The following is a 25055-nucleotide window of genomic DNA, read 5'->3' on the forward strand; positions in this document are numbered from 1 at the left end:
ATGAACTGAGCAGTTCCCACCACCCCTCCAATAGTTGGCCGATAATTTAAGTGATTAAAATTGATTTTAGACAAACTAAAAGATCTGTAAACACAGAAAGCAGTTATAAACTGCTGAAGTCGGCGTATAAGTATCAATTTTTTTACCTTAAAATTGAATCACTTAATGGTCAATATATATTTATTTAAATTATCACTGATCAACTCTAGATCTAGTTGTTTTTTAATGAATTTAATATAAATATAGCACTGCGCTTTATATTTATACTTGAGCTTTAAGGTAATTGAATAAGGCCACAAGTTGGCCCATCTTGTGACTACTGTTATTGGAGTGATTAAGCGGGGTACTTTTTTTCTCCTTCTATATATAAATCTTACTGAATTAATCTGATCTAGGTCAGACCTCTGCATTAAAACAAGGATAAGAATTGTTTTATTATACAAACGAATCATTGGTGTGTTTGTATTCTAAAAAGGAACACATATGACCAACCATGCAGACAGACTTTTTGCTATAATAAAATACAGGCTAATTGTCTGGAGTGCTAATAAAATAATATTTAGAGTCTCAGCACCAAACATTATGTTCTACAAGAGTATGGACACCATCTCCTTCACACCTCCAGCAACCAGCCCATTTCTGTTTAAAGATAATATGTCTCACCTACAAATTTATATACAGGTATGGGACCTGTTATTTTTCTTAAATTTGGATCTCCATACCTTAAGTCTACTTAAAAATAATTAAAATATTTGATAAACCCAAAAGGATTGTTTTGCTTCCAATGTGGATGAATGGTATCTTAATTGAGATTTATTATTACAGAGAAAAAGGAAATCAGTTTAAGAAATTAGAATTATTTGCTTATAATGGAGTCCGTGGGAGACGGCTTTTCATCTCCCATGGAGCTGTCTGGATAATGGGTTTCTGGACAACGGATCCTATAAATGTGTATCTAAGAATGGCAATGGCAAACTCATTTATAAAACAACATGTAAGATTATCAGTAAAATGTAACTTATTCAATAAGTGCCCTCTATTATTCTGTATAACATTTAATATTAAAATGAATCTAATTTATTTAATGATTTTATTACAGTGATATCAAACTAAATTGGAAAATAGTTACAATGAGTATCATAAAAGATATTACAAAATCCTGCACACTATTCACTGTGTAACAGTCTCTGTTCTGAATTCTCCGTCTCCTTGGAAGCCGCAAACTGCATTTCTTGGCCAGAAGAACATTTTGACCATTTCCCTTTTCAGCTTGGGATTACAAAGGATAAGCGTTATGGAGTGGAAGGTAGGATAAGAAAAAATGATAAAGTAACCAACCGAACGGCCAGTATTATTCAATGTTATTTTCCAGAGGAGCAGGTTACCAATTAAATTACACATAGACAAAAAATACAGTAAAAGAATGTATCGAATTAGAGACCAGTGGGCATCCATGCTGGGTGCCTTAAAATTTGGAATATTGATTCTGGTGTGTTTCACGTGTGAATGCAAGAGGGAGAGCAGATACATTGATGACAACATCTCTATCATAAATGGAAAAGCCTGGCCAAAGACATACGAGGTCATCAACAGTTGCTGAAGGTTTTCAAAAGTTCTGTTTTCTGTCGAAGTGTTGCCAAGACCATGTAGACAAGATATTTCATCTCCACTCATATAATATATGAGTCCTGTAACAAAGGAAATGAAGGCAAACAGGAGGATGGCATATTTGGTGATAAGGGGGATCTTTGATTTCAGCTGAAGGATCAGAGGATGTTTTGAGATTGTGATCTTCACATAGTACAAGCAGCAAAGCCACATACTTAGCCAGTGACTGAAAAGGTCCAGTAAGAGCTCTACCACATAAGTGATACAGTAGGCAGCATAGGCCGACAATGGAATCAGGCCAAAAGAAATGCCTGTAAGTTCCAGAAAAAAAGTAAATTGCAAGAAAAATCTGGTGGAACACAGGACTGTTAAGATCCGATCGGATAGCTTCATCTTTCTTGCTGTTAACCAGTCTTTGATGTTTACAAGTGGGATAAATCCATTAACTGCCAGCCCCAGAAGAACAGCAGCTACTGAAAACACAGTTGGAAGCACATCATCAATCAAATAGGACATCAGGAAAGCTTAATCCAGGTTCCTTGATGTCTTCTGGCAGCAACTCCACCTTTCAACAGGATTCCCACTATTTACTGCTCAAAGCATGGGATATATAGTGATAATGGCGTGTGCCAGGTTGTCAGTAGTTGGACTGGGAACGTTTTTTGACTGATGCAAATGAAATAAAAACAAGAGGAATAATCAGACCATCTGCTACACAAGCAGTGTTCATGGCTTGAAAATGTGTTTGTAGAGAGGGCAATTTGTCTAGGAAATAATATATACAACGATTTGATATCCATGCAAATGCAATTGATTTGAATATATTGTGTACAAGGTGGTGTTTTTTCTACTGGGACACAAAAGGTAGGAATTGAAGGAACTTTCTATGGGACATGGTGCTCCTTTTAGTGCATTAATTTGATAGACACAGTTATTTGAAAGCTAAGCACAAAGGTTGAAATCCTAGATTTGGGATGTGAGCAATAGGAGAATGAATATTTCATAAAGACAATCTTTGTTACTGTCACACACTCTTGATAGAGATTGTTTTTACTTTGGGTTGTCTATCTCTGTTTGCAATGGCTACAGGTGCCACTGCTCAAGAGAGCCTTCCTTGCACATCAGACCACTTTGAGTGAAGGCTCCAGAGGGCTGCGTCCCAGCTATTCCAATCCCCAAAATATTTCACATGGCTCTAGGCTGGACCAGAAAGTGAGGACTGTCTTGTATACATGTGTTATCATATGTTTTATCATTGTCTCAGCCTATGAGATATCTTGTGCTTGGTCACCCTCTGAAGGCACAAAGCCCTCTGTGTTCTCCAAACTTTACAAGAGAAAAGACAGAGATTGAAAAGATTCCAAGAGTGTTGGTTCTTTAGAGAGATGTCCAGTGAGATGTTGCTGTAGAAAGATGTTACAGAGAAAAGATTTTAGCCAACTTAAAGGGGAAGGTCATTTAAAACTACAGAGAAAAAATCTTTCTGGAAATACTTGTGGTTCAGAAGTATGCTCTTAGAGTGAGGAGTTGAGCTTAGTTGTGTGTAGTAGGGGACAGGATCCAAAAAGAAAGTGATCAATCCCTACAATTAGGAAAGACAACCGTTAGGATCCAGTGACAAAATCCTGGTACCCGCCCATGCGAGGGTACACCTGTTCAGCAAATAACACACTGAAGTAGGCAGGATGTAGGATTGGGAAACCATGTTTGGTGTAATATCATAAATTGTACAAATTTTGCTCCTGGTGTTCGACATGTGCCAGGGCAACCTGAGAAACTTCATTGCATTAGGCCACTAGGCATAGAGCCAACTTGAACCAATTACAGTATAACCTACTACTAGGTTCCCAATGGAGATTTTTGAGTCCTAAATGGCCTGGAGAAGTTTGGACGTATTGTAGACCAGTTTATAAGTAGAGCAAGAGGACCTGCTCCTGTAACAATGGTACCAACTGTAAGCCACAACTTATCTGTCCATGAGGAGAAGATTCAGTCTTATAGAGTCGCATTTTGGGCCTCCCTACACGTACTGTTAATATGAATGAATTTTGTTACAACAGCGCCACCTGCTGGTCAGTTTCCCACCAGTCTGACCACCAATTAGTCAAGGAAGATGTCAGGAGAAAGAAAGAGACTGATTTTATGTTCTTCTGCTTAGGAAAATAATTAAAAACCATTCTCACATCTTTCCTAAGCAGAAGAACATCAGAACAGTCTCTTTCATTGCAAAAGTTTTTAGAATAGCCCCTCATCAATTTTACATTCACTTATTTTAACAATCGGCGAATTTGGACCTGGACAGTAACCCATGGTATTCACTCAGTTTTTTACTATTACTGTTCTACAAAGCTAATGAGTGATTGGTTGTGATGGGTTACTGCCCAGGTGCAAATGTGCCAGTGTTAATACATGAGCCCCAATGTTTTTAATAATATTCAGTTCATAGAAAGGCACAGAATAGTTGGTTTGACATTTCCTTTATTCATACTGAACATAGGCCTAAATTGCTCCTGGAAACATAACCTTGTACAGAACAACCAATAGAAAGCTGATCCATCTTTTTTTATTCATACAGAAAGTGTAACACCACATTAAATGCTCTTGTTTTTTTTGTAGTGAATAAATGAGAAATATATAATGACTGACACCGTATGAGAAAAGGGAACAGCAGCCCACAATGAGCCCAAGACATTCTATGAGAAATGGGAATATGATAATGCTGTGTGAATGGCCAGCTCATCACAGATGTCTGCTCCATCCGTCACACCATTGTTTTATCAGGTAATGTTGGTTACTGAGAAAGAGCCACAGAGCAGAATTTGATGAAAATTAGTGATTTATTCCCATAAAGCTCTAATCCATAGCAAGTTCTGCTCTATTGCTCTTTCTCGGTAACCTGTGTTCATTGGGTACAAGCGCCTAAATTGTTCCTCACTTGTTCAACTTCACACATTTTATCAGGGAATATATTTACAACATTCAATATTCCCCCAGCTCATGCCCATGTGCAAATGCCTCATGCCAATTATGGGGGGTCAGACATCATGTGGGTGTCTTAATTTAATCGGTGCTTAACGGTATAAGTAAGGTTGGTGACATTCGGGACACTTTGTTGCCTGTAGAAATAAAGGCTCCCTGCGAGTGACAAAGAACCTAAAAATACCTTTTAGTTGGGGTGAATGGAAATCATGGGGAAATGGGTAAAACATTTAAATTGCACTGAAATGCATTCAAAAGTATTTTTGCACTATTATGTGATTTCAATGTTTTACCCACAATGATCTTAGTTGCCTTCAGGAAATGTGATTTCAAGGTGCCATGTGTACCATCACCCTAAAGTTGCCATTTGCAACCAACCCGAACACTGCGTTCATTCTTACGTATACTTTTCAAAATAAACTGCTTGACTTCTAGGAAATTCACTCCCATCTGCAAATACAAAAAGTCATTGCAACATTATCAAAAATATAATGATTGAAGCTACATTATAGAACATTAAACACTGTCGCTCCAGTCCAGACCTACAGTTCATCCGCAGAAAGGTCTTTCACAGGACAATATTTTCTCCAGGTCTTTCTTTAGTTTGGAATGATTCAGTACAAAAATGATTGAATGCAGAGTTGGGTAAGCAAAGGTTGTTATGTAACTAAGGGAACTTCCAAAAGAATCATAAGAGAAGAAATATAAAATGAGGTTCCCAATGAAATTACAAGCAGACATGAAATACAGCAAAAGAATACATCTAATAGCAGACCAGTGGGCAGCCATGCTGGGTGCCGTAAAGCTTGAGACATTGGTCTTGGTGCGTTTTACATGAGCAACTAAAGTCCAGAGCAGATAAACTGATGAAAGCATCTCTATCACCGACGGCAAACATTGTCCGAATAAAAAGGAGATGGCCAAGAAGTCTTGGGTCTCATAAGTTCCATTTTCGGAAAGACTTTGGTTGGACACTCTCAGGCAAGAGACCTCACTGCTAGTCAAAGAATAAATCAGTCCAGGGCCAAAGGAAAGGAATGCAGAGATAAGGATCAAATAACTAGTGATGTGGGGGACCCTTGATTTCAGATGAAGGACTAAGACATTTTTGAAGATTGTGATGTTGATGTAGTAGAGAATAGAGAGCCACATTGCTAACCACCGGCTGAAGAAGTCCAAAAACTGTTCCACCACATAAAAGATACAGTAGATATCGAATGGCGAGAAAGGAATGAGCTGGAGCAAAATTCCAATAATATCCAGAAGGAAAGTGCATTGCAAGAGAAGTCTGCTCAAACACAGAGCCGTTAGAATCTTATCACAGGGTTTCAGCCCCGGTTCCCTAAAACAGTACTGAATGTTTACGAGGGTGATGAAGGCATTAACCACCAACCCAATAACAGTTGGAACCAGTGAAAAAACAGCCACCTCAATTGAAATCAACATTTGCAAACGTTAAAGTCAAGTTTCTTTAGATCTTCTTGTTGTGGGCTCTCCACCGTGATGTGGGTCAGAAACAGTATTGTTGATGATAGAGTCCCAGTGGTGTCCTCTGAGTATCACACAGGCATATCATTGGCACATTGTGCATTTGATTATGGAGAAGAGTAATGCAAATCAGAGTGAAAAGATAACAGCTGACGACTCAATAAGCAACCGTCACTCAAGGATCGTCAGGTTCCATAGGAAAAACTGCAGCGCACAGCAGGCAAAGCTGAATGTGCTTATTCAGGGGCAGACCAACCAGCACAAAATCCAGGGGGGAAAGCCTTTTTCCTCGCTTTGGACTTAAGCCAAAGTTTGTATGGAGGGATCATTCAATTCTGATCAACCCAACTGTAAGAACTGGGAGACTATGTTTGAAGGCCATTTCAGGAGAACATATCATTCAGGTCGGTATACAAATGATATTGCATATTTAATGTGCCTTTGTATTATATTATTATCAGTAAGATTAAGGGGCAGATTTATTAAGGTTTGAGTTGTTTTTCCATGAAAAGCTGACTTTTATGGTCAAAACTCACATTTTTGGGTTAAAAAAACCTCAAATTGATCTTTTTTTTTAACTTGAATATCCAATATTTATTATACCCTGACCCTGGAAATAGCTTGAATCTGAAAATACACCACCTAAAACCAGTCAAGTACATGCAGGAGTCAATGGCAGAGGTCCCTTTAACCATTTGAAGAGGTTAACAGATGTTTGAGTATTTTTCAGAGGGTTTTGCCCGAAAACTCGAATGATTCAAGCGATTCACCAAAAACTCGATCAATTCTAGTTTTCGAATTGCTGGACTCGAACTCGCAGAATAGGATTGTTCACATCCGAGTTTTTTCTTACGTAAGATACCATTCGAGTTTGGCGTTCATTTGACTAACGCTTGACCTTCTAACACTCGACCTTTGATAAACAACCCCCTAAATCTCTATCTTACAGACTGTTTCTAAGTGGATTGTTAGTACAATTATGCTATAGTTTGGCTTTTATTCATACTGCAATGTATTGGGCACTTTCTCTATTGCTGTAACTTATACTAAAATTCATTGTGTCCTACACAACCTTTCAGTTGCTGCACCATTGTTCTGCTATTCCATGATAATAAGGGATACATCTCAAAGAGACCCCCGGATTATAAGGTGTATGTTCATATACCAGTGATTTGCACTTACTGTACCTGCATTGCTTTGTGCAGGAGGAGAAGACATTTTCTATCCTGAAGGTCCTAAAATCACTGCCTGGTGCATCAGAGTTTGATAACACTCATAAATACTTGAATTAGGAAAACCACGTCGTACCAATTTCTAATAATTAATATAACTAACCGGCCAGCTAATAATATTTATGCTTTGTGCGAGTGCCCTCAAACAATTCTGCATTTTTATAACATGTCCATATAATTAGGAACGCTACCCAACTTGCAATTAGTCACCATTATCTGCATAGAAACATCTTCTCTTGCAGTGAGGGCAGTTGTTCTGGGCATCATCTCTTGGCTCAGTAGGTTTTGGTTCACTTTTGGTTACTTCATTTTTGATTTACACAGAGTCTGGAAAAATACACAAGCACACAGAAAAAGATTTCGAATGTCATAGCCTTCACTGTCATATTGCATATAGTCAACTCTATCATTATGGCCAACTTCTCCCCCAGGGACTCTGTATATTATGGGCAAACTTCAGCCTCAGAGATTCTCTTCCTACCTGAACCAGTCATTTAATCTCCATAGACCAACTCTGATAATATTGGCTTTTTGGGGTGTATTAGCTTTGCTGTGCCCCCGACATGTATCATAGAGCTTCTACACCTCCAAACCTATTGTCTCTCTATCATCTTTTCCTCCTCCAACTCCTTCTCTTTCATTAATGGCTTTAGTTGTCTTTTACATTTGTTTTCATCCATGTAAATGGGGTTTAGCGAGGGCAAATTAAACTGGATTTTACTGCCTGACAACGATGCAAAGCTCTTTGGCTTGAAATGGATTTTTATGGTACAGCAATAATGCAAAACTGGCCATTTTCTTATTCTGAATTCAAACATCTTTCCAATGCAAATAACAGATATTATTCACCTGATGCCTTTTTAAATAAATATAAACATGCCCAGGACAATGCGTATGCTGGAATCTATTTATGGACAGGTTGAACCATAGATGATGAGTGTTAGGGGCTGATTTACCAAGATTTGCTGATGTGTTTTGCTCATAAAACAAAGGAACAATCTTTTTCTACTAAAACATTACTTTTGGCAAGAGAAATAACGGAACCTTAATCTCTCTGTGCCATTTGCATTGAGAATGAACAATCTGGGTGGGAGTTAGTGTACAGGGCTGGATTCTTCTGACCCTTTATTAGTGTCTATTCATATGAAATGTAGTATTTCTCTTGTCTCTTGTAATGTGGTCAGTAGTACCGTGTAATAGACATCTTCTTCATGATTCTCTTTATCCAAACTGGGTGCAAGACCCTAGACTTTCAAATTTTAAGGGCCGGGTTCAACACCATTGAAAAAAAAAAAATCCAGTTTATCTCATGAAGTTTTGAAGTTTATTGGGTAATCTGGAACTGAATAGAGAGATACTCATCAAATTGAATCTGGGTGTCCCATTTACCGAAGGTCAAATTTTGGTGGTTTAAGAAGTTTTCAGAAGTAAACTCTGATTCTTTAAAAACACGAATGCCGTGAAACATATTAAAGGATTCAAATATAAAAAGTAGCAACAGAAAAAGATGCTGAAAGATGAGCTAAAAAAATTACAATTATTAGCAAAAAAAAATTACAAAAACCTGTAAAAGTCTGAATGGCTAAAAAAAGGTCCAGTAGGATCAGCACAGTTCCCATTGACCTCAACTTGGCATAGTTTTGTATGAGAGTTTTTCATGGTTTTTACACTTCATAAATCTCAAAGTTTTAGGGGCAAATTCACTAAGATGCGAAGTTGCGCCAGGCGTAGTTTTGCCAGGGCTCCGCAAATTCACTAAAATCCGAAGTTGCGCACAGGGGTAGCGTAAGGTTGCGAAGTTGCGCTAGCGTTGATTCGCTATATAAAGCGAAGTTGCGCTAGCGAAGGCTAATTTGCATACGGCGCAAAATTCAAATTTCAATGCACTACAAATGCCTAGAAAACCTTCAAATCTGCAAATAAAATTTTTATTTTGCCCTACACATGTGCCCACTGTCTAGGTAAGTTGCCATGAGTCAGGAAATGTAGGGGGGAAAGAGGGGAGCCCCAAAAAATTTTCGATCTTTTTCAGCCTATCAGCCATCATGTAGAAAACACGCCAGCATTTTTTGGGACTTAGAAAAAATGTTGACTTTTTTTGAAACAATCCCTATCTACTCTATTGCGCTTCGCCAGGTCTGAGGTGGCGAAAAGGAAGTCTAGCGTAAAAGGTAGCGTTCAGTACACTGCGCAAGTTAGTGAATTTGCGTAGTTTCGTCGCTAGCGAAGATTCGCCTGGCGTAAGGTTGCGAAGTAACACTAGCGAAACTACGCCAGCGTTCGTTAGTGAATTTGCGCAGTAGCGAAAATGCCAAACGCTAGCGAATTAACGCAAGCGTTCGGCACTTTGCGCCTTAGTGAATTTGCCCCATAGTGTTTTAGAGTAAAAAACGAGTAAAAAAAAAAAAAGCATGAATTTTTTGAGAAAAAACATGATTCGTGAAAGAAATAGAAATCCGAATGTTAGTAAATAGACCCCTTAGACTCCTCAAGGTGACACCAGCTGCTATATATTCATATATATAAGTTCTCCAATAGAATTCTTTCTCTGGTAGCCTCTCCAAGTAAAAACGTCCCTCTCCAGCCAAAACAAAATAATTTCCATGTCCAAATATTGTTCTACAACTATGACATTTCAATCATAACAAGTAAATAAAATAAGAAAATAGAACATACTTCTTAAGATATGTTTCTATGATTCTTATGTTTTTATGTGTTCTTTTCATATTTCAGTATGGTTTTAATCATTATTGACTCTTGGTATTGCTAGTTAGTATTGCATGTTTTTGGTGACTTCTATTAATTAAGTAATAGTTGGTATTCCTTGTTTTTTTCCAATTTCTGGCGATTAGGAGTCTGCTAGCGTTTATCTTTTAACCATATAGAATGTCCCCTATATCTTTGTCACATCTCTAGTAGACATCTGGAGTGCCTGGGTACATTTTTGATATGTTTCAGGGGGTTAGGTAACAGCTGTATATATTTTATAGTACTTTTCTTGGTGTGTTATTCATTTGGTGGAGTTCTGAGGATCATTTTTTGCCATTCTGTTATATTGAAGTTTTTTCTTAGTCTAAGTTGCCATTTTTCCATCGATGGGATTTTAAAAGTATCTCCTGGTGTAACGTAAGGTATCTCAAAACCCAGAGTAAACCCCAAGGTCCCGGTCACTGCTCACACTTCAGCCTATAGCAGACGCCTTTGGCTTTAGGGAGGAGCCCTCCGCTACACGGATGCTGCCAGAACTTAATATGAGAGGACCAAGGGGGAAGTTCATGAGGTGCCTCACGAGGAAACTTCGGGCGACTTCGAAAAAAGAAGTGCTCCGAGTAGTGATGGCCAAATTTTTTCGGCCAGGTGCGAATTCACAGCAAATTTCCGCATTTAGCCGCTGGAAAATAAATTCACAAATTGGCTGTGAAAATTCGTCTGCCTCAAGTTTTTTAATGACGCCGTCAATTCCGACGATGGCGTCAATTCTGATGCCAGCGCCAATTAAACGGATGCCAATTGACTTCAATTGTCGACTGCGTCAATTCTGACACCCGGGAATTGACGCCAGCGTTAAAATTTGCGTTTTACAAATTTTTCACCAAAATTCGCAAATTTTCCAGCGAACCAAACGGGACAAATTCGTCCATCACTAGCTCTGAGTGCCATCCCGCTGTTAATTTAGATTCTACCTGGCGGGGGGAAGTTTGGGGAGATTAGTCGCCCCGAAGAAGAGCCGATTTATCGTCAGGCAACTAAATCTCCCTGAATCTGAGAGTGTGTCTCTGCACTAAAAAGTTTTGTATTTGTAAAAATCCTCCTTCTTTCTATTTATTTCTTCTCTGAGACACAGAAATGATTTGAATGGATCCTTTTTGTAAAGGTCTATAAATCTTAACAAACCTTTTTTTATTCCATGGTTTAAGCCTTATGTCTAATATGGGTTCGAGAATTGAGATCAGCACCAATGGAAAAGGAAGAGAAGAATTCAGTGGATTTTCCATTTGTTCTCTCCAGATTTGTTTTGCTGTTTTTACAGTTGCAGGTAATAAATTATCTATGAATTCAAGACAATGTTTGGTGAGTATGGCTTTAGTTGAGTGGTCTCTATTTCTGACCATCTTTTCTGAGGTTGTGGAGTTAGTAATTCCATTGTTTGATATAGTATGTTGGCTATTTGGTATTTTTTAATATCCGGTGCTCCAAGTCCTGTTTCTCTGTTGTTTCTTTGAAGTATATTGTTTGAGACTCTGGGAGCTTTTCCATATGAATTTACTAAATATATTTTTAATTTTCTGGAAAATGTTTTATGGGATACAGCAATTTTATAGCTGATATTCTCCCCATCCATGAAATATACATTTTCCATATTTTACCTCTTCTCTAGTATATTGTAATAGGGGATACAAATGACATTTAAATAATTTAGTTTAATTGCTAGATGTAATATGCTTCTTTCGCCAGTCAAATTTAAATTGATGGTTTAAGACCTGTTTGCCTCTAAGAGGAACTTAATAATTAAATCCTGTGTTTTGCATTCATTCATTTTTGCAATAGGAAATATTGTAGTATTTTCATAAGCTTAGAGAGTATATATACTAAATCCATTAATGCAATCATTATGCCATCTGCATATAATATAAGCCTATTCAATGTTTCTTAAAGTTTTTTCAGCCAATGGTATAACATTTGTACCAATTATTATATCATCGGTTTGTCCTGGCACCACTAATATTGGCACAATCATTTTACATTTAAACATTTCTAACAGTATTTCATAATGATCCCTTGGTTTTACTTTTTACAATACCATTTGGTGAACCAGAACGTTGTTTTAGTAAATCAGCTTGCACTAATTTCTCCTCGACTTGTTCACTGATGGTCCAGGCCATTGAACCCCTATCAATCATAGCATTTAGTTCACATGTTTCCAGGGCCGCCATTAGAAATCACGGGGCCCCGTACAACAAAATTTTTGGGGCCCCCTGGGCCCCGCCCACACTGACGACCAAGCTCCGCCCCATATCCCGCCCACATCGCAGTTAAAAGACCACACAGACATCAGCGCTAAAAAAGTAACCCCCCCCCACACAAGTTGTAAAAAGCTATTGATGGTCAGGGCCCCCTTATAAAAAAAATTGGGGCCCCAAAAAAAAAAAAATTAAAATTTTTTTTTTTTTAAAAACATTGGTGGCAGGGGCCCCCTGTTAAAAAAAACTTGGGGCCCCAACAAAAAAAATGTAAAAAAAACTAAAAAATAAACAAACATTGGTGGCAGGGGCCCCCTTCTAAGTTAAAAACAAATTGGGGCCCCAAAAAAAAATTTGAAAAAAATTAATTTTTTTTTTGAAAAAAAAAAAAACATTGGCGGCAGGGGCCCCCTTATAAGTTAAAAACAAATTGGGGCCCCAAAAAAAATTTGAAAAAAAATTAATTTTTTTTTGAAAAAAAAAAAAAACATTGGCGGCAGGGGCCCCCTTATAAGTTAAAAACAAATTGGGGCCCCAAAAAAAAAATTTGGAGAAAAAAAATTTTTTTTGAAAAAAAAAAAAATGGTGGCAGGGGCCCCCTTACAAGTTAAAAACAAATTGGGGCCCCAAAAAAAATTTTAAAAAAAAATAATTTTTTTTTGAAAAAAAAAAAAAACTGGTGGCAGGGGCCCCCTTACAAGTTAAAAAAATTTGGGGCCACCAAAAAGAAAATTAATTTTTTTTTTAAAAAAAAAACCCAAAAAAAAACAATGGTGGCAAGGGGCCCCTTACGAGTTAAAAAAAAGAATTGGGGCCCCAAAAACAAAAGTTTTAAAAAAAAGATTGGTGGCAGGGGCCTATAGAATATTAAAATAATACATTGGTGGCCAGGGGATTAAAAAAAAAAAAACACAAACTGGTGTTCAGTAGAATTGAACTCATGGCTTCAGTACTTCAACTTCGCCTCCTTTCGTGACTTCGGGTCTTTGCGCTGCTTCAGGACTTCGGCTTCGGCTGTTTTCGTGACTTCGGGTCTTTTCGGCGCTTCGTGACTTCGGGACTTCGGCTTTTTCCGTGACTTCGGGTCTTTTCGTCGCATCGGCTGTTCAATAAATATTTTCTTTGTTTACGTTACAGTATAAAACCACTGGCACCCAATTATTACACCCTGCATCAAGTTACAGTTTAACTACACCCTGCCTCCACACTGTTTGCGAGGGCTTACTCCCTAGGAAATAAAGGTCTTATCCGGAGCATAGTTTCTGAGTGGAGCTCATAGTAGAGAACGTGTCATCCAATTTACTATAGCGCTACATGTGGATTGATGACCCTGGACCCGGCTTCTGCCCTCCATTTATAGACCCGCCCTGACCCGACCCACCGATGAAGTCACAAAAGGGGCAGGGCCTATAAAACAGGAAGTCGGAAGTGTAAGGTCATGGGTGGAGAGAGCAGGCAGAAGAGCTCAACCTAAACCCACCCACAACCCACAAGAGGAGCAACAAGGTCGGCCCAAACCTGCCCAACCCACTACTCATCACTAGAAGTAATGTAAAATAAATCATGTTTGTGTCATTTTCTAAGAACGAAAAAAAAGTGAGAATACGATTTTTTAAGACTGAAAAGAAATCTGTGATAGGGAAACATTGTTTGTACCCAGATTCACACAGATATGAGAAAATAAGCTCCTTTGGGCGTAGAAATGCTTGGGGTATCACTAATTAATGGAGAGGGTCAGGTGACTCCCCAGTAAATATAAATAAGATGTTTAACATTAGGGTTGGAGGCCCCGGAGCAGAATCCAAGGAAGCCCAATCTGTCTGTCACCCTTCTTGGCACATTCTGTTAGAATAGGATCAAACCTCAGGACACATGACCTCTTCACTTGTGGAAGATACTGGGAAATTGGGCTTTTATGGTGCAGTGGCTCCTCCTAGTGAACTGAGCTGAGGGATACACCTTGGGAGGAGGGAGGGGTTCCACTAGGAAAATAAAATACCCAAAGAAAGAAATACATTTATATAGAAAGAAAGAAATAACACTCCTGCACTGGGGCATGTGGGGAGTTCTGTCTGTCTCACAAAAAATTGCGAAACTGCACTGCACGTCAACTTTGTAGCGAAACTCTGAAAAAAATTTCGATCATCGCTAACGGGCACATTTATCAAGGGTCAAAGTAAAAAAATCGAATTCGAATTTTGGAGGGTTTTTTTTGTGAAATTCGACTAGGGAATAGTTTTTTAAAAAAAATTGAGTTCGATTTTCCAAATTTATCATACACTGGCCCTACGAATTCGAATTCGACTATTTACCACTTTATACCTGCCAAATTGCTGGTTTAGCCTATGGGGGACTTGGAGTTGTTTGCTGCCTTCCTGGCATTCAGTTTTTTTCTGAGAAAAAATTGAATCAAAGTAAAATCAAATTCTTTTTAAATTTGATTCGAGTTTGCAGGTCGATCCAATTCACCTGAGTAGCAAAAATTCTATTTTTTAAATACATAGTAATATAGTAAGTTTGTTTAAAAAAAGCCACACGTCCATCAAGTTCAACCTTAAGTCTATATATAACCTGCCTAACTGCCAGTTGATCCAGAGGAAGGGGAAAAAACCCAAGTCTCTCCAATTTGCCTCAGAGGGGGAAAAATTCCTTCCTGACTCCAAGATGCAATAGGACCAGTCCCTGGATCAACTTGTACTATGAGCTATCTCCCATATCCCTGTATTCCCTCACTTGCTAAACACCATCCAACCCCTTCTTATACCTATCTAATGTATCAGCCTGTACCACTGATTCACTTCCCAGCTCTCCCTGTAACACCCCTTTCCCTCCTCTAATCTCATTGGCTCCCTCCTGTCTGCTGGGAGGAGCTACTGGTGAATAAAGCATCCGACCCTTCCTTATACCTATCTAATGTATCAGCCTGTACCCCTGATCAGGCCCGGACTGACAATCTGTGGATTCGGGCAATTGCCCGACGTGCCGCTTTAAATTTCATTCAAGTGGGCCGCCCGCTCTCTCACTCCTAATCCTAATAAGAAACTGTGCTGCAGCGTCTCCGGCTGTTTCCGGAGCCATGCGACACGCCCCTTCTGCCTGCCTTTCAGCAGCAACATCAATATTCCCAGCTGCCGAGGAAATGAATAGGGAGCCATAGTAACGGCTGGAAAGCGGTGTTGGTAGCGACATCTAGAGGATGTGCAGGAGCATGGGTGGGCCGTGCCGGCTCAGACCCACTGCACAGAACAGACGCTCCTCACCTCCCCTCCCCTGCATGAAGAAGATTGTGCGAAGTAAGTACAGTATGTGCGAGCAGCAGGGGTGGGGGAGGATTACAGAGGGGGCCCTGCAATGGAGGGGGGGTTACAGAGGGGGCCCTTGGGGGCCTAATGTGGCAGCCCTGGTGGGCCCTAAACCCCCCCAGTGCAGCCAGTGTTGGAGCTGGCTGCACTGAAGCCTGTCAGACTGTTTTTACTGACCATGCAAAGTATTTAGCTGATGAGGAGATCCTCTAACCTCCTCCATTTACTTTTCAGGCTGTTTCATGTCAATGTAAATAATAGGGAAAATGCATAAAAATATATGAAGGCCAGTACACTCATGTATTATAAGGGATAATGTACCCCCTACTTTAATAAATGATAAGGATATTAGAAGTCACTGAGGAGTTGTTCTGTGACCATATAAAGGCACAAGGCTGCAGGCTGAGTTATACAGGGAACTGTGAGTATCACTCATGTATTATAAGGGATAATGTACCCCCTACTGTAAATGATAAGGATATTAGAAGTCACTGAGGGGTTGTTCTGTGACCATATAAAGGCACAAGGCTGCAGGCTGAGTTATACAGGGAACTCTGAGTATCACTCATGTATTATAAGGGATAATGTACCCCCTACTGTAAATGATAAGGATATTAGAAGTCACTGAGGGGTTGTCCTGTGACCATATAAAGGCACAAGGCTGCAGGCTGAGTTATACAGGGAACTCTGAGTATCACTCATGTATTATAAGGGATAATGTACCCCCTACTGTAAATGATAAGGATATTAGAAGTCACTGAGGGGTTGTCCTGTGACCATATAAAGGCACAAGGCTGCAGGCTGAGTTATACAGGGAACTCTGAGTATCACTCATGTATTATAAGGGATAATGTACCCCCTACTGTAAATGATAAGGATATTAGAAGTCACTGAGGGGTTGTTCTGTGACCATATAAAGGCACAAGGCTGCAGGCTGAGTTATACAGGGAACTCTGAGTATCACTCATGTATTATAAGGGATAATGTACCCCCTACTGTAAATGATAAGGATATTAGAAGTCACTGAGGGGTTGTTCTGTGACCATATAAAGGCACAAGGCTGCAGGCTGAGTTATACAGGGAACTCTGAGTATCACCCATGTATTATAAGGGATAATGTACCCCCTACTGTAAATGATAAGGATATTAGAAGTCACTGAGGGGTTGTTCTGTGACCATATAAAGGCACAAGGCTGCAGGCTGAGTTATACAGGGAACTCTGAGTATCACCCATGTATTATAAGGGATAATGTACCCCCTACTGTAAATGATAAGGATATTAGAAGTCACTGAGGGGTTGTTCTGTGACCATATAAAGGCACAAGGCTACAGGCTGAGTTATACAGGGAACTCTGAGTATCACTCATGTATTATAAGGGATAATGTACCCCCTACTGTAAATGATAAGGATATTAGAAGTCACTGAGGGTTTGTTCTGTGACCATATAAAGGCACAAGGCTGCAGGCTGAGTTATACAGGGAACTCTGAGTATCACTCATGTATTATAAGGGATAATGTACCCCCTACTGTAAATGATAAGGATATTAGAAGTCACCGAGGGGTTGTTCTGTGACCATATAAAGACACAAGGCTGCAGGCTGAGTTATACAGGGAACTCTGAGTATCACTCATGTATTATAAGGGATAATGTACCCCCTACTGTAAATGATAAGGATATTAGTAGTCACTGAGGGGTTGTTCTGTGACCATATAATGGCACAAGGCTGCAGGCTGAGTTATACAGGGAACTCTGAGTATCACTCATGTATTATAAGGGATAATGTACCCCCTACTGTAAATGATAAGGATATTAGAAGTCACTGAGGGGTTGTTCTGTGACCATATAAAGGCACAAGGCTGCAGGCTGAGTTATACAGGGAACTCTGAGTATCACTCATGTATTATAAGGGATAATGTACCCCCTACTGTAAATGATAAGGATATTAGAAGTCACCGAGGGGTTGTTTTGTGACCATATAAAGACACAAGGCTGCAGGCTGAGTTATACAGGGAACTCTGAGTATCACTCATGTATTATAAGGGATAATGTACCCCCTACTGTAAATGATAAGGATATTAGAAGTCACTGAGGGGTTGTTCTGTGACCATATAAAGGCACAAGGCTGCAGGCTGAGTTATACAGGGAACTCTGAGTATCACTCATGTATTATAAGGGATAATGTACCCCCTACTGTAAATGATAAGGATATTAGAAGTCACTGAGGGGTTGTTCTGTGACCATATAAAGGCACAAGGCTGCAGGCTGAGTTATACAGGGAACTCTGAGTATCACTCATGTATTATAAGGGTTAATGTACCCCCTACTGTAAATGATAAGGATATTAGAAGTCACTGAGGGGTTGTTCTGTGACCATATAAAGGCACAAGGCTGCAGGCTGAGTTATACAGGGAACTCTGAGTATCACTCATGTATTATAAGGGATAATGTACCCCTACTGTAAATTATAAGGATATTCGAAGTCACTGAGGGGTTCCGTGGCCATATAAAGGCACAAGGCTGCAGAATCTTTAACTTATTTTACATTACATAACCTTGTTTAATATCCATCATAACATTATCTTTGAATGCTATTTATAATTTGGCATAAAAGTACTACTATGCCAAATTAGTATTACTTTTCTTGCCCCCATGTTCCTCTATGAGGGGGCTGCTATATTTGTGCAGCAGGAGTCTGTTAGCATTAGAGACTCTAACTGACAGGCTGGGAGATGGGACAGTCAGATTGGCAAAACAGTCAGGTTTAGGAACTTCAAGTAATAATTAATTACAAAAGAAGAACTATCAGCAAAAAACGATCAACTTGACCTATATGTAATTTTTATTGTAGATTAATATTTTGAAATGAAAATTTTTAATGTCAGTATCACTTTAAATGAGAAAGGCAGCTCTTTATGCACATACTTTTTTGCAGTTTTACCCTAATATATAAGTGGATGACTACAAGACCATTGAGTGTTTACAAGTGGGCTGCTTTGATTTTTTTTGCCCGGGCTGCTTTTTGCTCCCAGTCCGGCCCTGCCCCTGATTCACTTCCCAGCTCTCCCTGTAACACCCCTTTCCCTCCTCTAATCTCATTGGCTCCCTCCTGTCTGCTGGGAGGAGCTACTGGTGAATAAAGCATCCGACCCTTCCTTGTACCTATCTAATGTATCAGCCTGTACCACTGATTCACTTCCCAGCTCTCCCTGTAACTCCCCTTTCCCTCCTCTAATCTCATTGGCTCCCTCCTGTCTGCTGGGAGGAGCTACTGGTGAATAAAGCATCCGACCCTTCCTTGTACCTATCTAATGTATCAGCCTGTACCCCTGATTCCCTTCCCAGCTCTCCCTGTAACACCCCTTTCCCTCCTCTAATCTCATTGGCTCCCTCCTGTCTGCTGGGAGGAGCTACTGGTAATAAAGCATCCGACCCTTCCTTGTACCTATCTAATATATCAGCCTGTACCACTGATTCACTTCCCAGCTCTCCCTGTAACTCCCCTTTCCCTCCTCCAATCTCATTGGCTCCCTCCTGTCTGCTGGGAGGAGCTACTGGTGAATAAAGCATCCGACCCTTCCTTGTACCTATCTAATGTTGCAGTTTGTCGAATATCGAGTTCATGGGAGTTCATGGGACTTTAAAATAACTCCCATGAACTTGAAATTCAACCCTTGATAAATCTTCCCCTTAATGTCACAGTTTCACTCCAGATGGGATAAAAAAAAATGCACAGCTCAGTCCCATGTAAAATGCCCCTTACCAAGAGCTCTTATAACCTGCCCCCAAGTAGCTCTCCTTGGAATTAGTAGCTGCTCCCTCACAGCAGACACATATACAGACCTGCCCTCACACAGGGGCCCCACACTTGTATCCTTGCAAATATCCTCCCTTTGGTTGGTTACCCACCAGGGGGCTCACAGGGGCAGACACACTGGAGTTGCTACAGGAGCTCCTTTATAGCCTCTTCTGGCCCACCGTAAGTACAGTATTAGTGTGGTCAGTACCCCGGTAATACCCACCAGTATAGGGGCCCTGACTGGTAGAGAGAGCGTTCATTTATGACGGCAAGATACTGGGCTTGGTGCAAATAATGGTGCAGAATTGCACTACATGTGGTCCTCTATACAAAGCACCAGTGTGTTATTTTTACCTGCTTTACAGAATATAAGTAAAGTGCAGTGCCCTCTGGTGCAAGAGAGGCCTGTGAATTACACCTGTCTTTGTATGTTCTACCAATAGCGCCCCCAGCTGATCAGGACACACATAACATTACTCAGGCCACACTCTCCAGAACTCTTCTACTTTCATTCTGACATCAGCTTCATTGACTGAAACATACACAATATTATACTCTAGATAACACATCACATGTGCACTCCATTTTTACAACTCTTGATGTAGACAACATTCCCACGGTCAATGAGTCCTTTAATTTACTTAATTTAAAATAGGGATGCACAGAATCCACTATTTTGGATTCGGTCGAACCCCTGAATCCTTTGTGAAAGATTCGGCCCAATACCGAACCGAATACTAATTTACATATGCAAATTAGGGATGTGAAGGGGAAAACAGTTTTTACTTTTTTGTTTTGTGACAAAAAGTCATGCGATTTCCCTCCCCACCCCTAATTTGCATATGCAAATTAGGATTCGGATTCAGGTCGGCCAGGCAGAAGGATTAGTCCAAATCCGAATCCTGCTGAAAAAGGTTGAATCCCGAACTGAGTCGTGGATTTGATGCATGCCCACAACTAATTGGAACTGTATACAATCAAAATAGAAATATTAAAGAAAGGGAAATAGTTTAGAGAAACAATAGCATTTCAGGTGCAGAAAAAAGGACAAGAATGTATCACATGGACAAGGGGTTTGAGTAAATGACTTCAGCTATTGAAAAAGGAGTAGGACTCATAAAAGAACCACTTTTATATCATTATTATTATTATCATTACTATTCATAAAGTCATCAATATTCACCAATTTATCACAAAACTATTTTCAAGATTCAACTGCTGCTGAGAAGGGGAACAACAGGATAACAAATACTCAGCTTAGAGAATCTAGAGCAGTCAGAACAGAGACATCCCAACTGAGAAGGGGACACAGTTCTTTATATTTATATTCTTAAACAGCAGATGAAACAGCAAAGGACCTGTCGGATTACAAGCTAAAAATCAGTCCAAGAATAGAGGAGGACAAGGAGAAGGGCAAGTACCGTATATACTCGAGTATAAGCCGACCCGAGTATAAGCCGAGGTACCTAATTTTACCTACGAAAACTGGGAAAACTTATTGACTCTAGTATAAGCCTAGACACAACTACAGCCCTGTCTCCCATCAGCGCACATTCCGCCAAAGCGACCCCCCAGCGATCAACCGGACTTCTTTGCAAAGTTGATGGTGACAGAGAATTGCCAAACGGATTACTGTGTGCATTGTCCCACTGTCCCACTACCATGTGCAGAGGGCGCTGTTTGATATTGCCATCACTGTTAATCTTTCGTATAACCAACAGAGGGCGCTGTGTGATATTGCAGTCACTGTTATTCTTTCATATAACCAACAGAGGGCGCTGTGTGATATTGCCATCACTGTTAATCTTTCATATAACCAACAGAGGGCGCTGTGTGATATTGCCATCACTGTTATTCTTTCATATAACCAACAGAGGGCGCTGTGTGATATTGCAGTCACTGTTATTCTTTCATATAACCAACAGAGGGCGCTGTGTGATATTGCCATCACTGTTAATCTTTCGTATAACCAACAGAGGGCGCTGTGTGATATTGCAGTCACTGTTATTCTTTCATATAACCAACAGAGGGCGCTGTGTGATATTGCAGTCACTGTTATTCTTCCATATAACCAACAGAGGGCGCTGTGTGATATTGCAGTCACTGTTATTCTTTCATATAACCAACAGAGGGCGCTGTGTGATATTGCAGTCACTGTTATTCTTCCATATAACCAACAGAGGGCGCTGTGTGATATTGCAGTCACTGTTATTCTTTCATATAACCAACAGAGGGCGCTGTGTGATATTGCCATCGCTGTTATTCTTTCATATAACCAATAGATGGCGCTGTGTGATATTGCAGTCACTGTTATTCTTTCATATAACCAACAGATGGTGCTGTGTGATATTGCAGTCACTGTTATTCTTTCATATAACCAACAGATGGCATTGTGGGATATTGCAGTCTCTCCCCAAGTGAACTGTTGGTATAGGAATGACTAAAAGTGACTGCAATCTCAGCTACTCGGGTATATACGGTAATACATCACTGTCTGAATCTAGTCCGCTCCGAAGAAAGGTGTTTCCATTACAGACAGAGGAATAAGTTCCTTTTCTCTGAAATAAATGTATTTCTATAAGAAAGAAAACAGCAAAGGGTCCGGCGGAGTTTTCTATTGCTCAGTATCAGAATAGCAGAGTGCAGGCTTGGGTAAGAACCAGCAATAACGGAAAGTAATATTAGCAAAAAATGATTACTAAGCACCATCAGCATAGAGCCAATAAAATAGACAATATACATTAACATAAAAGACATCATGCATTTAATTGCATTGTAATGAGCCTGAAGCTGCGGAATCCCAAATCCAGTCTCACCCCCAGCCATGTGCCTCGTGTGTTTCCACAGGGACCTGATTAGAAGAGTAATGGCAACACAGAATATGAAGAAAGGCACTGTATTTGCAGCTATGTAGGGAATGAAGAAAATGGTTTCCATATTTCTCCACCAGTACCATCTGTGACATTGTTCGGTTCTAGTCTCTCCACCAGAATTGAGGGCAGGCAGAAAATGATAGAGATTGTCACTGATACAAATAACAGCCAGGGAATCATCTTGGAGATCCTCAGTTTCACAAAGAAGAAGAAACGATGGTTATAGTTGGTGATCTTCACACAGTAGAAAACACACAGAACTGTTCCAAACCAGAGGCTGCAGAAGTCAAAAAACAGATACATTAGATTCAGTATCTCCATGTGCTCATATACTTCTGATAGGACATGGATCACCCACATTATCAGAAGACCAAGTCTAGAAAGCCCCAAGCTTGTCAGAATCAGGTCAATAGAGTCAATATGCTTCATTTCCAACCATGAAATAGCATTGGCCGCCACGATGAAACCATTGAGAAGGATTCCCACCGTAAACTCAGCCAAACATAATATTTTCATTGCAGTCAGAAGTAGGGATAACATCTTTTTTCTACAATGTACCCTTGGTTCCAAAACCTTGTAGCAAAGTCAGGGTACAGTTTCTTCTTCTCAGTAAGTCAGAAATGTTGCTGGTGTGAAACAATATTCCTCTAAATTCTGTATAATTAGACCACTTGTATGCAAACAAGTCTAAATCTATTCTTGGTATGATTTGCATGTATCTCACAATATATTCAACACTGATATCCTTCCTAGTGGTTATTAAAATATTGGGTTGCAATAAAATGAGCTGGATTTATCATTAACCCGTGGGTCTCTTGAAGAAATGTGAGTATTTGTCAGATTTGCAGGTAGGATTTGCTACTGAGGGTATAGTTGTGAGTGGGGCAGGGTTCTGAAGCTTGAAATATACTCTTTTTTAATGTTTAACCCTCATATGATATTACTTTTGGTTCACACCCAGATTACAGTGACATCACTTATGATTGAGAACATTAGATAAGTGTCAATCACTCTGCAGAGCATAGTTTTTATGGTTTTATTGAACCTTTTGACAAGGCCATGTGACTGAGGGTGGTATACAGATGTCCAGAGATGCTTTATTTGCAACAACTTGCACAACTCTTTCATGACACTAGACATAAATGGTGTCCCTTAGAAGTAATTTCCTATAAATTCAACAGTTCTAAGAAACGTTCCAGATTCATGTCAAAATAGAATATTTCTAAATAAAATAGAATAACTCAGAAAAAAACTTGATAAAACCAGAGTCATACAAATTTTTCCGATTTGATGCCTGAATCGCTAGATTTTTTTCAAGTTATAGCACCAAAACCTGGATTTTTTGGATTATGGGACGAAACTCAGCACAGGTCCAAATATTTTCAAATTGTATTGGCTTGTATATAACCTAGACAGGTTTGAGATGGTGGATTTTCGGATTTGGACTTCGGGGTATAATAAATCTCAAAAAACCCAGACCAGGATAAAATCGAGGTTTAGTAAATAACACCCTAAATTGAAATTTTTTTCTCCACTGGTAAATGTTTTTAGCCTTATATCCATGTATCCGCAATACAAGAACATTACTTATCTCACTTACATACATTTTTTTCAATATGGATCAGTTATATTTTTAACATTCGTAGACTTGAACACAGAAAAATCTCCTTTAGGTTTACTGCTCTTATGTAGTGTAGGGATCTGATAATTTAGACACCCTCACATAATATTGGCAGGCACATCCTAAAGGTTTTAGATGGCTAAATGGGTCCTAATGAGGACTTGTGTAAATGCTCTGCTTATGTAAGCCCCTGCTGTTCTCATAGTGTATTGTAGATGGCACTGTGCTATAGTATAAAGGTCTAGGTAACCATGTGGTCTGGGTCCATTTTGCTTTAGTCCTTACCTGAGCAGGCAGGAAGGGAATGGGCAGTGGAACCTAGGTATATTAGGCCTAGTACAGGATAAGCATACTCCAAAATAGATCACTCTAGGAGTGGCAAACAGGTTATTTAGTTGAGCAGCTCAAGGCTCTGATGAGGAGAGTCAGTGGGATTAAGATCCTATGTACTAATTGCCCAGAAGTAGGGAATAAGTGCATAGATTTAGGCTTAGACTAAGTACATAGGGATGTAGAGATTCCCCTGGGTTCCACTTAGCTGAAAGCTGGGGTACCTTCTTAACTGCTGTTTAACTACTGCTGTAACTGTTCCCTTGCCTGCAGGGACTAAGCTGTTTCTCTGGTACTGTGAGTATCATCATCATCATCATTTATTTGTATAGCGCCAACAAGATACGCAGTGCTTTACCTTAGTTATAACAAAAGGGAATACATGGTGGATAACAAACAAGGGTTACAGAGTACAATAGGATTAGAGGGCCCTACAAACTAGAGTTTACAAAGTAAAGGTTAGGGTACAATTGAGACATTAGGATTTTAGAAACAATTTGTGATTTTTGATACAGCAATGATTAATTAAGGTACATCGAATAACCCCCTTTAAACAGATGGGTCTTTAAGGAGCGCTTGAAAGTTTGGAAAGAAGGAGAACGTCTGACAGCTTGTGGCAGAGAGTTCCAGAGAAAAGCAGAAGCCTGAGAGAAGTCTTGTAGATGAAAATGGGCAGAAGTGATCAGAGGAGAAGTGAGGGAAGATCAGAAGCAGAGCGTAGGTTTCATGAAGGAGAGTATTTGGAGATTAGAGATGAAATATAGGGAGGGGTTTCATTATTAAGGGCCTTGAATGTGAGTGTAAGTAATTTGAATTTGATTCTAGAAGAGATTGGGAGCCAGTGAAGGGACATACATATGGGA

General features: G+C 39.7%; 2 protein-coding genes and 1 pseudogene across 2 annotated transcripts; all 3 read right to left on the reverse strand.

Annotated features, from left to right (window-relative positions):
• Positions 1-1170: 1170 nt before the first annotated feature.
• LOC121393575 (taste receptor type 2 member 39-like) lies at positions 1171-2124 on the reverse strand. The gene has a single exon (XM_041562397.1). It carries the CDS (start codon positions 2122-2124, stop codon positions 1171-1173), a length of 954 nt encoding a protein of 317 aa, XP_041418331.1.
• Positions 2125-5155: 3031 nt separating this feature from the next.
• Positions 5156-6033, reverse strand: LOC108716288 (annotated as a pseudogene).
• A 15783-nt stretch (positions 6034-21816) lies between these two features.
• Positions 21817-22977, reverse strand: LOC121393576 (taste receptor type 2 member 7-like). Its single transcript, XM_041562398.1, is given in 2 exon segments — positions 21817-22308; positions 22311-22977. Coding segments are annotated over 2 exon segments (882 nt in total). The 5' UTR covers positions 22782-22977; the 3' UTR covers positions 21817-21897.
• Between the last annotated feature and the right edge of the window lie 2078 nt (positions 22978-25055).

This window comes from Xenopus laevis, chromosome 5L (genome assembly GCF_017654675.1).
Source record: "Xenopus laevis strain J_2021 chromosome 5L, Xenopus_laevis_v10.1, whole genome shotgun sequence".
NCBI classification, from domain to species: Eukaryota; Metazoa; Chordata; class Amphibia; order Anura; family Pipidae; genus Xenopus; species Xenopus laevis.

Excerpts from the sequence above, each read along its gene's own strand:
- LOC121393575 (XM_041562397.1), bottom strand. The coding sequence starts at position 2,124 with ATGTCCTATTTGATTGATGATGTGCTTCCAACTGTGTTTTCAGTAGCT.